The 14,161-nt window shown below is 36.2% G+C and overlaps 1 protein-coding gene across 19 annotated transcripts in view; it reads left to right on the forward strand.

Annotated features, from left to right (window-relative positions):
• The window catches only part of MEF2C (myocyte enhancer factor 2C), a 148,701-nt gene that overhangs the window by 47,109 nt on the left and 87,431 nt on the right, over positions 1-14,161 (forward strand). For 6 of the 19 annotated variants that reach the window (XM_027100664.1, XM_027100656.1, XM_027100661.1 and 3 more), the window contains exon 2: positions 6,728-6,923. In XM_027100664.1, coding sequence (XP_026956465.1) covers positions 6,870-6,923 — 54 coding nt within the window. In that variant the 5' untranslated portion in view covers positions 6,728-6,869. Of the gene's footprint in view, positions 1-3,499; positions 3,741-3,815; positions 3,828-4,599; positions 4,956-6,727; positions 6,924-14,161 lie in introns of those variants that run through there. The other 13 variants (XM_027100662.1, XM_027100646.1, XM_027100655.1 and 10 more) reach the window with 9 other exon arrangements.

Raw genomic sequence — 14,161 nt, forward strand, 5'->3', positions numbered from 1 at the left:
ATACCGCAGGTGATAATGACTGGGAAGCTGTGCTTCCCTTGTGTTTATTAAATTGTTTATAATGCAATACAGTTGTTTAAAGGTAAGTGTCTCCTAAATTCTAGAATTGTGTAAATAAAATGATTTATATCAGTGATAATGGCAGGTTAGGCCCACTTATTAAATTAATTGCAGGGGTTTTCAAAACGAGTTCCTTTTTAGCCTTATTATATTTCTGACATACATTTCATCTCCTTTTGTCCTTGGGGAAAGATATTAAAGTAGGACTAGAAACATTAATGTAGAGTTTTCAGCAGCCGTGGTCATTGGGAAAATTGATGTATTTCCCTAGTTATTTCTACTTTTGCAGCCTGAAGCTCTTCCATGACTGATACTTATGAGGAACTTCTTAACTTTTATAACACTGTAAGTTTCTCTTCATATAATGATTATTGTTAATGGATAAATGAGGTATTACCTTTAGAAGTTGCCCATCATCATCTCTGCAAAGTAAGGTCTTCGTGGTATATGTAAAGACTATGGTTCACTTGATAACCTTATTGTGTATGACTTTCAGTTTATGCCTCAAAACTGAAGCAATCTTGCAAGTAGTAAGCCATGTTGCCAGTCCTACTATGTACCTAGTCTTCACCTGTAGTACCACATTTAATGATTACAACCATCCTGCAGATGAAGAAGTACATTCCCAACTTTTTGTAAGGCAAGGGAAGAGTGGTTCCAAGTGATTAAGTCATTAGTCTTTAGTCACTCAGCTTCTCAGTACCAAGTTAGAGTTCATACCCTGAGCTTTTCTGACTCCAAAATCCAGTCAACTTCCACTTCTCAGTATAAATTATTCTTATTCCATATATGAGATGCTATATAAATATAATGAAAGATTAAGTGAGGTTATCAGTCTGCTTCTGTATAAATGAAAATGTTCTTAATAGTCATTAAAAATAGTGACTGAAGAAAATATTCACCTGAGAGATAAAAATCTTAATGAATTAATTCATTAATCAACTCATAGTTATTAACTCCTACTATATGCCTGGCACTGGGGTAGAAACTGAAAACGCAAAAGTCAGATAAAACAGACTTGGCCCACAGATGTTGAGGAAGATGGCAGACAGGCAATTTCAGTTGTGACAAGTGCTACAAAGGAGGACATGGTGCTATGAGTCCTTATAGGGGAATTTGATGTGATCAGGAGAGCGCGAAGTGCTTCCTGGAGAGATGAAATATGCTGAGACAGAAAGGAAGGGAAGAGGTTAAGGAGGCACGGAGGGGAAGGAGGAGCGCTCCAGGCTGCAGGAATTGCATGTGCGCTGTGGCAGGAAGGAGCCTGGCAGGTGTGGGGAACTGAAAGACAGTTGACATTATGTTACTGTTCTGAAGATGACTCAAAATTCATCGTACTGGGCTTCCCTGGTGGCGCAGTGGTTGGGGGTCCGCCTGCCGATGCAGGGGACGCGGGTTCGTGCCCCGGTCTGGGAGGATCCCACATGCCATGGAGCGGCTGGGCCCGTGAGCCATGGCCACTGAGCCTGTGCTCCGCGACGGGAGAGGCCACAACAGTGAGATGCCCACGTACCGCAAAAAAAAAAAAAAAAAAAAAAAAAATTCATCATATTAACTTGGAATAAATTGAGAAAATAACTTTGTTTATATTCATGATAATGAAATCCAGTGGGGAAGAATGGGTAATTTTATTACCCTTAAGAGGATGTCTTAGCTATGTGTCTTTAGGACAAATTCAGCTTGCATTCATAGCTAGGGTAGTATAACATTCTGTATAATACATGGTAAGCTTAGAGAGAAGTGAAGTGACTTTCAGGACCGAAGAAATATTCCCTAACTCATAAGACATCACATAGTTGAATAACAGTAAGATTAATAATTATTATATCTTTTGAAGTTCAGAATACTTCTTAAGAGAAAAAAATTAAGAGATCTACTTGTTCCTTTTAACCAAAATATAATTACATGCCTCATGTGTCTTTCAAACATATCATAAAGTAGAAAGTTAAATGTATCTAGATGCACCATAATGAGCAAAGTTTTCCACTTAAACTAATAATGAATCATTTAATTGTTTGAATTAGTAATACCAGGCTTGCAGCAACTGGGCTTATGATCATTTTTGTCCCTTGCTAAGTATCCAGCTTGTATTTATTTAACCGTATAATTTCTTGTGTGATATAGCATGCTTGCTTTTCAGCTTGGAGTTTTTACAAAACATTTTATGAAGATGCTAGTGGTAGTGAAAATGTGAGTCAGTGAAAAAGTTATTTGCTAATATGAGTAAAAGAAAACCAGAATTCTTCATTGCAAACTGACATCACATATTTTAATGTTTTGTCATTATTCATAGGCTGTTTTTATTTAAGTGACTGCACGGTGCTTATTGTAGCAAAATACATGCTTTGCACAGATAAGTTTAGCAGCAGAGAATTAATTTCTTCCCACATCTTTCAATGTGGCATGGCAGTCTCACTCTAAGATCAAAACACAAAACTGAAGGTTATGTTTAATTTCTAAATCAAAGTGTTGTGGGAAGATGATTGAAATCTGAAGATGACTCAGATTCACTTGATATGTGGTTTTCTTCCTACAGAAATCTTATGGTAGACTGCCATTTCCATGTTAGAAAGAAACTAATAGTGATGAGACTAAAATAAATAGTTTCACTGTATACTGAAAGTTTATGTTAGTTACTTTGGTTCTTAGTCTGAATTTTTTTACGAACTCTGAAAGCTTCAATAACATAGGAATCTCTTGCCCCCCTGCCTCACCACCACCCAGTATATCTTTTTTTTTTTAATTATGGGGGCAAAGAAGTAATCCATGTATTTTCCCAACAAACATTGATTTTTTTTAACAGTTTTCATGATTCTGTTTTTTACCAAACACCAAAGTATCCATCTGGCTCTTTGCTGTATAGAATCCTTCATTTGCCTCGAGGGAGTAAATTAAGATTATATGGCTGCATTAGCTGTGTCAGATGATTTGGGTGAGGTATGGTAAATGGTAATTGCAGTGTATCTCCTACTTCACCAAAATGAACTTGTTTGTTTTCTTATTTTTATTTCTTAAAGCAGTCGTATAAAATACTAACCCAGAGCTGAAATGGATTTTTTTCTCAGGTGTTTTAAAAATAGGAGTTAGAAATGTTGTCCCCGTGTCTGGATTTTTCTCCTTGTCCCTTATCTGAACCTCTCAAAGGCCTCTCTGTGTGGGGTGAGCAGCCCAGCACACTCAGACAGTTCTGCTCAGAGAAGGAAGTGAAGAGTTTTGGTTCCCATTTTACACTTCTGGAACAGTTTAGGGAAGGAAGCACCTTTACACCTTTTATTGTTCGTGGTTGCTGACATCATATCCTTCCCTGACCAGTCTGTGCGTGTTTCCTGCCATTCTGTCAAGATTCTTCTGTGTTACTGGGAGGGATTTGTGGGAGGGAGGGAGTGAGGGGAGGAGAGGGGGAAGGGAGGGAGGTGTGTGTCACTCAGGGAACTTGTTTGTAAATGAGAGAGCCAGGGTGGGAGAAGGATCTTTAGCGTCTGTCCACAAGAAATTCTTCTCTCCTTGGGTCTCAAACCACTTTGCCTTCATCTGTCTGCTTATGCCAAACTCAAAGTGAACAGAAGCCTCCCATAATGAAGTTCCCCTTTTTAGTAAGCAGCATGATTTTATTTTTCTTCTATTTAGGTTGGCAAAAAGAAAAAACGCAGAAGACTGTAGCTCTATAGAGTGTAACTATGGTAGAGTATTTGTTTTTCTTTTCTTTTTTTTTAAATGACTGATTGTTTCTCTGTAACTCTGTCATTTTCCAAGAATTCTTCTTTCATGTGGAAAGAAGTAGCGGTAAGGCTGCTGGAATTATTTTAAGCTTATGGTTGATTGTACATAAATGAAAGTTCTCAGGGTAACTCAAATTCTACTATGTGCAGTTTAGCTATTATATTCTTTTCTTCATATACATACAAAACAATTTTTCAGATTACTGAAGTTATATAATCTCTTTTCAGCCTCTCTAGGCCTCCTACAAATTAATACTTGAAACCAACCTTACAATATGATTTTTGCATAAAAATCAGGTTAGAAAAATAGTTATGCTAAGAAAACAGCTACTGAGCTGTTGTTGACCTTCCTAACTCTGAATTTTTACTGACAGCCTTGAAACCTGGTGACCCATAATCTAACGTTCTAAGCAGAATGTTCTAAGGCACGTTTTACTTCATGCAAACAGTCTCATCCTCACCATATCTTACTCTGCATATGTACTTAATCATATCAAATTTTGCATTTCAGAAATGTTCAAAAGGCAGCACACTTCAAGAAATATTCATTTTTATGGGAAATAAGAAAATGTTTTAATGTTATTGAAATTTAAACTTACATCTCTCTACATTACCTTGCATATTTCAAAATGTCATCTTTAATCGATTATTTTATATATATACATATTGACACGTATCAGTTCTTTCTGGCAAAATACTTCCCGTAATGTTTTAAGAATTAAAAAAGAAAATCCTTGCTCTGCTCTTTTTAAGACGCGTCCCTCGTTTCAAAGTTGTGAAATATGGGGTGGTGAGATGGAGGAACTCTTCTAAGTTTGATTCATCAAGAACTCTGTCTTTCCAAGGAGACTTTTCTCCAGGGATGTTTCTCTACTCGTTTGGTTATTTGTATTTTGAAATCAGGATCCGCAGAAGTTTTCTTCTTCCCCGCCTCTTCCACACTCTAATCTGTTCACCCTGACCTTCCACCTTAAAGTGAGTAAGCGCTTAGGCAGGCATAGTCCTGTAAGCCGATAGTGCCGCGGCCTCAGCTCAATGAAAGAAAGGAAATTGTCCCATATGCATTTGCTGTGGATTCATGGGTTGGCTTTTCTGTGATCGAGGAAGCCTGTTTGTCTCTTTGGGTTCTTGCACATGCATGGGAAATACCATTCTATCTTGCTGCTTGCTTCTAAGGTAAGACTATAGGAAACACTGGAAAGTTGTCCAGTTGAGTGATATTTAAGACCGTCACTAAAAATAGGTAGATGGACTGTGTTTGACAACAGTGAATATGCAGTTGTGCTTTGTGGATTTTTCATATTTTAATGTGATTTTTTTAATATATCTTACAGCTAATTTTTTCCTGTCTATTTGTCAAATGTGTGTTATTTATATAACTCTAAAACTCTGAACTACTTCCAACATTTAAAATTGCCACTGGAGTAATAGTTTTGATGAGCACTGTGTGGTTGTGATACTACTCAACATACATATATTCTCAGAGGCAGAAGTGAGCTACAGTTTAATAGAAGGCACTGGGCAAAAGAGAATGGATGGTCTTAGTGTTTAAGCAGCACGTAATCCACCAGAACTAATTATATCATAATAGCTTCTGCAATTAGATAATCACAGAAAACTTAAATTTAAAAAATTTACTCGAGGTGATAAAGAATTTAGAAATTAAATTAAAGAAATCAAAAGACAGCCGATGTGATCAGACCAAATGTGTAACAGTTCCAATTCCTGTTCCAATAACTTTGAATTGGAGCCAAATAATCTATTAAATAGCCAGGACAATGGCTTAGTATTACATAATACATGTGGGAATTTATCAGGTCGGTTGTCAGACACCAACTAAAGTAAACAGGGAAATTCTGAGCAATGTGTGAAGTAGTTGCATTCTTTGACATAAGACGGGATAGAATAATTGAAGCTATTGCCTGCAAATGAAGAAGCCACTGTGGAATGCCTTTTTGTTAACTTCCACATTTCACAGCGATTCACTTTCATTCAAATATTTTCAGATATAATTTAAAACAAAGAAAGATACATACTTTTAATACACTGGATTCTCTGGGTTTATCTTACATTGTTGATGATCACTTCTTTCATTTTAATTCATGGCCTAAAGATATCCAGTATATGGCAAGCTTCTATAATTTTATATCTTGCTCCCCAAAGAGATATGATGTGTCTTTTTAAAATATTTAAATTTAAGGAACTGATGGCTTATAAGAAATATAGTCATAAATGGAATAATACTCTAATTTTCATACCATTTCTTTCTTTTCTATGAATGATTATCTTTTTTGATTCTTGTATTCAAGATATAGCTTAAGGGCTTTCAAAAGGAAAAGATTTCACTGCTGATAGCTGCTTGTTATGTAAGATTAAATATCCCACATTATTTTTACAGTGTTCTCATAGCAGTGACTTTTAAAAAATAAGATTAAAGGATTTAGATTTAAATTCGTTGACATTTACATATATCAAATAGCACTTTCATAATAGTCCATCCTATTTGCATAACGAGGGACGTTATCACCTCTGCTGTCAAAACACGAGATTGTTTTCCCTTCAGAAATGAATTAGCTGCCCTACTTAGCATACACAGGTACATAAAGGTTCATTAACTCTCTGATTTAGGTAATTTTTCATAACAGAAGGGTGAAAATAGTCACCTAGTTTCATTAAAAAAATAGTAAGAAACTCTTTGCAAAAGATACATTTCAAGTGTTGGGCTTTAAAGCATAGTTTTCATCATTTAAATGACTTGTTAAATTACTTACAAGATTATTTTAATCATAAGAACAAACCATTCCTACTTGATATGCTCCTACATGTGATATACCATGTACTTTTAACAGATGCTTATTTTCATTCATTTAATTTGATTAGTTCCATGGAGTTTTATTTTTAGAAAATTAGAATATGAAAGTGGTGCTTAATTTTTATTTTTTGTTCAGCAGGAACGAATGCAGGAATTTGGGAACTGAGCAGTGCAAGTGCTGAAGAAGGAGATTTGTTTGGAGGAAACAGGAAAGAGAAAGAAAAGGAAGGAAAAAATACATAATTTCAGGGACGAGAGAGAGAAGAAAAACGGGGACTATGGGGAGAAAAAAGATTCAGATTACGAGGATTATGGATGAACGTAACAGACAGGTGAGTGGGGTAAACTTCTGTGTGTGTTGTTACTTACATGGGCCATTTATTACACTCCCCCCCAGATATGTTAAGTGTACTGAAAACATTTTGAGCTTATAAACATCCATTAAGAGAAGTTTTAGTGAATTAAATGTGGTCAGTTTAAGTGCTGATAGTAAAGGGAAAAAAAAAATCACTCTATCTGTAAGAAATATACTTTACACATTGATGATTATTCACTTTTTACTTCAACATGAATTTTAAATGGAACTGCGTTTGCGTAACGTGAATAGCTTAATAATTAAGAGTTAATAAGCATAATATTGCTCCACTGCATGCATCATCAAGCAAAGATATTCTTATATTCGTGGGAACGAGGCCTTTTGTGGTCATCCATTTAGAGGTTTATAATATAGACTAAATATCCTGTATCAAAATGGCTTCCAGTCTATTCACAGTAAAAGAGACTTTGAAATACATCCAAAACGTTTAACATTGTGCTGACAACGAAATATTAGTCTCTTCAAACACAGAAGCGAGAACTATCAGTTAACTCATAGCATTTTCTTTAAAGCCTGAATTTTATAAACCTAGAGGCACATGTTATCATTTTTTTCTAGAACTCCAGTGATATCTGTATGATACAATTAATCTATTCTAAAGACTTTATACATGCAAATGCTCTCTTCAGTGAAGACTTGTATATTATGAATATCTGTGATTTGACTCTATTTTCCTTCACCCTTGGGGAGAGTGGATTTAGTTAGGGGAAGTAAGAATAGCCGGGTGGTCTGTATGCATCCTAATGTTAAATAATGGTTAAATAGCAAATGTTAATGGTTAAATAACAAATGTTTAACCTGATGTTAAATAGCAAATAATGGTTCCTGAGAGATATTACAGTACTGCCAGATCCCAACCATTGCAAATGGATAATGGAACCTACAGAACAGACACTCCTTGACCACGGGGGAGGAGAGCGTTTTGGCTGTTGCTCATTTACGCTGGGGAAAGCTAAGAGGACAGCCTCAGAGACGCCCCACCGGACTGTAATTTCCCCCAACACTCTTTCTGCCCTACTGTGCCTTTCTAGCTTCTTGGCCCTTCTAGTGAGACTAGAACTGATTCGTGCTTTAAAACTTTTCATTGCTACATGTGTAAATTATAACGAATAGAAGTTGTTATTTATGCCATCAAAGCCAGTATGCCATTAAGAGGTAAAGAAACTTTTTAGATTTTCAGATTTATACTCCTTTAAATTATTACACTTAAGGTACATATGACTTGAACTATGTTTGGCTGAAAATTGAGCTAAAGGATGAACAATGCTAAGATTTACGATGGATTCCTTCAGTGTTTTCCTACATATTGTGTATTGCTACGGGTCAAGCCAAAAAGCAATCATTCTGTCAATATAAAACCACAGTATTTTTTAATTGATTTATAGGTTGAAATTTTAAAACTGAAATATTGAACATCATATACCACTGACTATTTAGATCTTACTGTTTGGACTAGCACCTGTTTGGGGTGCAGTCAAAACTTTATATGAATTAGCATCTACACTTCATGAATAATGCCAGTTAATTTGGGGGTTCATGAAATTTATTGTATCTTCCTTTTGCTTACAAGGACAAAAGAAAGTTTTTGCGGTTGAATTCATGAGCTTTCATTATGCTTTATAAAGGAATATAAAACTTACACAGGCATGCGAGAACGTTAACACTATGCTTTTGAGCTAACAATTGAACGTTTTTTCGTAATTTAAATATAGTTGCGCCTACAATTGCTGTTACTCTCACCCATGTTAGAAGTCATGATAACTTTAAGAGAAGAAAACTTATTTAAATTCAGCTTAGTCACTCTTACTTTTTTTAATCCTGAAGATGAATTCCTTGGTTTTATTCCATAGAATTTAGGATCTGTGTAGTCTTTTCTTCGTCTTTAGGTTCAGTTGGCCCTTTAATTCAACACTCTTAAATGGAATTGGTAAAATTGAAACCTTCCATGTTTTAATATATATTTCAGTGATTATTTTACATGGCCATTGACAAACTTAAACAGCCATCTTACTTATAAATATTTGTCATGCGTGCCTCTCATCTACTGTAAGAGTGATCATAAGAGCCATTTGGGAGAGAGCCTAAAAGATGTACATCATGGGCTTCCCTGGTGGCGCAGTGGTTGAGAGTCTGCCTGCCAATGCAGGGGACACAGGTTTGTGCCCCAGTCCCGGAAGATCCCACATGCCACGGAGCGGCTGGGTCCGTGAGCCATGGCCGCTGAGCCTGAGCGTCTGGAGCCTGTGCTCCGCAATGGGAGAGGCCACAACAGTGAGAGGCCTGCGTACAGCAAAAAAAAAAAAAAAAGATGTAGGTCACTTCTGATAACCAGCACCAGCAAATCTGCAACAGCATGTCATACAAAGTGAGGAGACACCCCTAACCTAGGCTCCCTTTAAAGTATGTGTTCACATGTTGAAAAGAGAAACATTAACTGCTTTGCCCTTTTTGAAGCTTCCCCGCTGTAGACTCCCTAACAGAACCTCACACGATAGCTCACTGTCATCTTTTCTCAAAAGCGGTAAAAGCCTGCCCTGCCATTGCAAGTGTTTATTTGGCTATACAGAGCACAGGGTGTGTTTTTACAGAATAAGAAATACTGACTTAAAGTGTGAAATGAAATATTACAGAGCTGATGCGATAAGTTGTATATCATTGAGAAATAAAACTGTGGTAAAACAGAGTGGCTGACTGTTTAAATTGAATTTTGCCCTTTATTTTTCATTATGGCAGTAGCAACAGCTAAAAATCAGAAACTCCAATTGTATACATAAAATAGTTTAGGGGAGGAAAAAAAAGTAACAGCTAGTTTTTTGTGTTTTTTTAATTTTCCAGAGTCTCCAAGTTTATGAAAACTACTTATTTCTCAATCTCTAAGCTAAACGAGGTGGATTTCTTAAGCTAGTATGTAAAAATAAATAAAATCATGAATTGTCAATTTGTCTTACGGAAATTTTCAGATAACTTAAAAGAAGCTACGTGTTCCAAGAACTACATATATATTACTCCATTTAATCTTTAGTAATTGCATTTACAGCTGAATAACTCATTTATTTATTAAATCAACAAATATCACTTGTTTGCAATGTGTCCAACATGAAGTATTCAGCAGTAAGCAAGAAGAATCTCATTCAGCTTATTGTCTGCCACAGAAGTCAGCCAACTGTTTCTGTAAAGGGCCAGATAGCAAATACTTTTGGCCTTGTGAGCCATGCAGTCCCTGTCTCAACTACTCGTCTCTGCCCTCTTAGTGAAAGCAGCAAAGGACAATGTGTATACAAATGAATGTGTCTGTGTTTGAATAAAACTTTACTGGCAAAAACAGGGGGCAGGCATGATTGGCCTGTGGGCCGTAGTTGGTGGACCCCTGGCCTGGTGGGATGAACCAGACATGAAATATGCAAATATATAACAAAAATTCTGTTCACATGTGCTATGAATGCAGCTCTCCAAATGCTATGAAGGAATAACAGGAGGTGCCTTATTTAGATTGCGGGTGAGAGAAAGGCCTCCCTGAGGAAATGATGAAAGATGGGAGCTAAAAGATGATTCAGAGTTAGGCAGGTGACAACATTCCAGAGGGAACAGTGTTTGCGAAGCTTCTGAGAAAGTAAAGAGCTTGCTAAGGAGTCTAAGGAAAGCCTATGGAGCTTGAGCCTGGTGTGTATAACTTTAGAGAGATGAGAGAAAAGGTTTAGATGCTAGGGAGGGCCCAGATCACACAGCACTTTGAAGTCAGATAGTTAATACTAGGAGGTGGCCAAGATATGAGCCCAAATCTTTCAGATTCAAAAACAAAACAAGTTTTTCTCAATCGCGTCACTCTGCATTCTGTATAATATAATGGCTAAGAGCATGGTTGTGTGTCATTGCTTTCCCCAGTTACATCATACTGCATCCAGTGTAATACCATGGTGAAGAACATGGTTTTTAGAGACACACAAACCTTGTTCTGGCCCTAGTTCTGCCACCTGCTAGCTGTGTGACCCTCCAGCAAGTGACTTAACCCCTCTGAGTTTTCCCTCATCAGTAGAGGGGAGATTAAAAAATAGTACCCACTTCATTGGGTCATTGAGATGATTAAATTGGGGGATAAATGTAAGGCACCTAACATATAATAAATGCTCCATAACTTTACCTGTCAGCTATTCCTGTTAAGACTCACCATTAGCTATTATAGTTAATGTGATTTCTATCAGAACAACACCTGTGCTGTGTAGCACAGTAAAGAATGGTACCTGAAACCTCCATTTCAATAGGGTGTTACCTTAAAAGGGTATCAGGAAGATGGAAGGAAAAGTGGAACAGAGTAGAGCTGGGGCACAAAGGAGCCTTTGGAAGCTAACAAGGGGCAAGAGAATCATTTCAGAGCAAGAGCCAGATGATGGCAGAGGATGGCTTGTGGACAGGAAGGAAAATCACACAGAACATTTATAACTTGTGACGAGGATGGGGAGAAGTAGTTTCCCAATTTCTATGCTTGTGGGACTTATTTTCAAATGTATGTTACTGACCAAATTATTTTGAACTACTTATCACTATTTTTAATCACTTATAGCTTCCAGCTTATTCTCACACTACAATTTCAATCTCTCCATCTGCATTTTTGGTTCTTACTTGTGAGTTACCTTCATCAGTTAGGCAATAATCTTACCCTCCTTCATATGGTACCAGTTGTTACTGTGCTTCTGAAACAGCCATATTTTTAAATGAGTTTTGTCCTCATATGACTCTTTTTGCAAACAGAATATACTTAGAAATCTGTTAAGTCAAGAAGAAAGATATATGAAAATTAGGCATGCTTAACCTAAATCTGTTTTCTTGTGTGTTTGTATTTAAAATTTTCAGCTTTCCCACTTTGAAAGGATAGGAGAGGCAAACCCGAATTTATTTGTGTGACTTATTATAAAAAGACATTTAAATATTTGAATAACTACCAGAGAAAAATATTTGCCGAATAACACAGTTATGGCCTAATATAGTAAGTTAAAGAAAGGAGTTTATTAAATGTCTTAAGTTCTTTTCTTCTATCAGACCTGGCACACTAACAGTTTTTGCCAGCAAACAAAATATCATGTAATTATCAGTGCAGTAACTGGAGCACAAATTAAAGACAATTAGCAGCATTCTCTTGTTAATAGAAAAGGAGAATCCCCTTATGACTAAAGGGGATTAGTCATAGCTGTTAAATTTTCTAACTTTTTCCCTTTTCTTATGTCCTTATCTCAGTTTCTTTACATGACTTATAAATTATTTTAAATGGGCTCAGAAAAAAAAACAACTGGAGAAATAGTTCAGTGTAGATGCAGCCTCTGACAGTTTCTACATACTGAGGTTTTTAAACTAAATCTGATATTTTCTAAACTAAACTGAAAAATAAAGAGTTGCCTTGATTTTCTCAAATGACTCTTCTTTAAAAAGAAGCAGATTTTACTCCTTACTCTCCCCTGTTTTCCTCTATTTTACGTTCTTGTTAGAATTTTAACTAAAATTTCAATGGAATTTTTACTGTAACATTCCTTCAAGGTGGTATCTAGAATACCCATAAATAAAAGGACTGATTACTGTTCTAAACTTGAGAGTTACAACCTAGTAACCGAATATAAAATTTGTGGAAGTTGAGATAGATTCAGTCTTTAAATGTGAGGATAATATAGAAATACAAATAAATGGCTTCAAGAAAATAAGTTTTTGATGAATTCTAAACCATGAGTTAAAGAACAGAGCCATCCAGACACACTGTTTTATTTTGTCATCTCCACAAAGAGAACGTCCCAACTTGTCACTTGCTTGTATGCATATCGAGCAAATGCACATTATTTGAGAGGAAATTATGCTTTAAATACTGTAGAGTAGTTCTCCATGTTAGTCAGTGGATATTTGGAACCTTGCTTTAAGTCAAGTGAATAAAAAGTTCAATCAGTGCAAAAGTGTTGGGTTTTTTAATCTCTAAATCCAAAGTAAACCTGCAAATAACTCATGATAATGATCATTATACTCCTTTTCCCTCAATATCATTTCTTTACAGCTGACTGCCTCCCCTATACTCATATTAAAATTTTTATTAAACTCATTTTATAAAATGAGTAAATAAATAAAAGCAGGGTGTATCATAGTAATACTTTAGGACACAGTAATGCATCTCAGAACTGAATTGCAGGGTATATTGATGCTGTGCATGCCTACTTAAAGGTTCTCCGTGCATATAAGTTAAATCATTCTTTTGTTAATCTTAAAATCACCAAGGGGAAAATTTTTTTTTTAAGAGAGTTTGAATTAACTGGTGAGAGACTGAAAAAGAAAGCCAGAAGGGAAAAATGACAAACTGTATTTTTGCGAGATTCCAAATCAAAGAAAGCAGTAGCCAGAGTACTCAGATGTATGTTTAACAGCTGTGACATCAAGCCATCCCTTTCTCTTCTGTTCCTATCAATTTGAAAACAATTCAGAAATGGTTTCCCCACTCTATAGTTGAATCATAGAGATAGTGCACAGCATACTTTCTGTACATCCCATGTTGTGTGAGACTTTTTTTTTTTATTGGCATATAGTTGCTTTACAATGTTGTGTTAGTTTCTGCTGTACAGGGCAGTGAATCAGCTATATGTATACATATATCCCCTCTTTTTTGGATTTTCTTCCCAATTAGGTCACCACAGAGCACTGAGTAGAGTTCCCTGTGCTGTGCAGCAGGTTCTCATTAGTTATCTATTTTATGCATATTAGTGTATATATGTCAATCCCAGTCACGTGTGGGACATTTTGTACTTACACAGCTAGATCTGTTCCTTTACTGCCAAAAAGGTATTGTCTCAACTGCCATCAAACTATTCATTAGCTTTCCTTTAGTAGGAAGTCCAAGAGAGGCCAAAATGTTCACAAGGAAAAGCATAACTATCTCCTCTGGAATTCTGTCACTGGATTTAAGATAGAAGCTCCTCCTTGAACTTGAGGGCTTCAAGACTTTTTGTTGTTTCAGTTCTAATTTGTGTATTTCACATAATTTCCATTTAATTAACTGTAATTTAGAAATATTCCAATGCTTATATTTATTGTGTCTCAGTCATTTTGTGCAGCAAGTTGACACGGAATGGCACCTTCCACCTGTAAGTGCATACACACACCATTCTGTGTGCTACAAATCCCCTTTTGCTTTGCAAATGCCCGAACTTTGTATGACATTGTATTACTGAG

The sequence above is a fragment of the Aethalodelphis obliquidens genome, unplaced genomic scaffold (genome assembly GCF_003676395.1).
Source record: "Aethalodelphis obliquidens isolate GAN/ISIS:26980383/991018 unplaced genomic scaffold, ASM367639v1 scaffold4, whole genome shotgun sequence".
Taxonomy (NCBI): domain Eukaryota; kingdom Metazoa; phylum Chordata; class Mammalia; order Artiodactyla; family Delphinidae; genus Aethalodelphis; species Aethalodelphis obliquidens.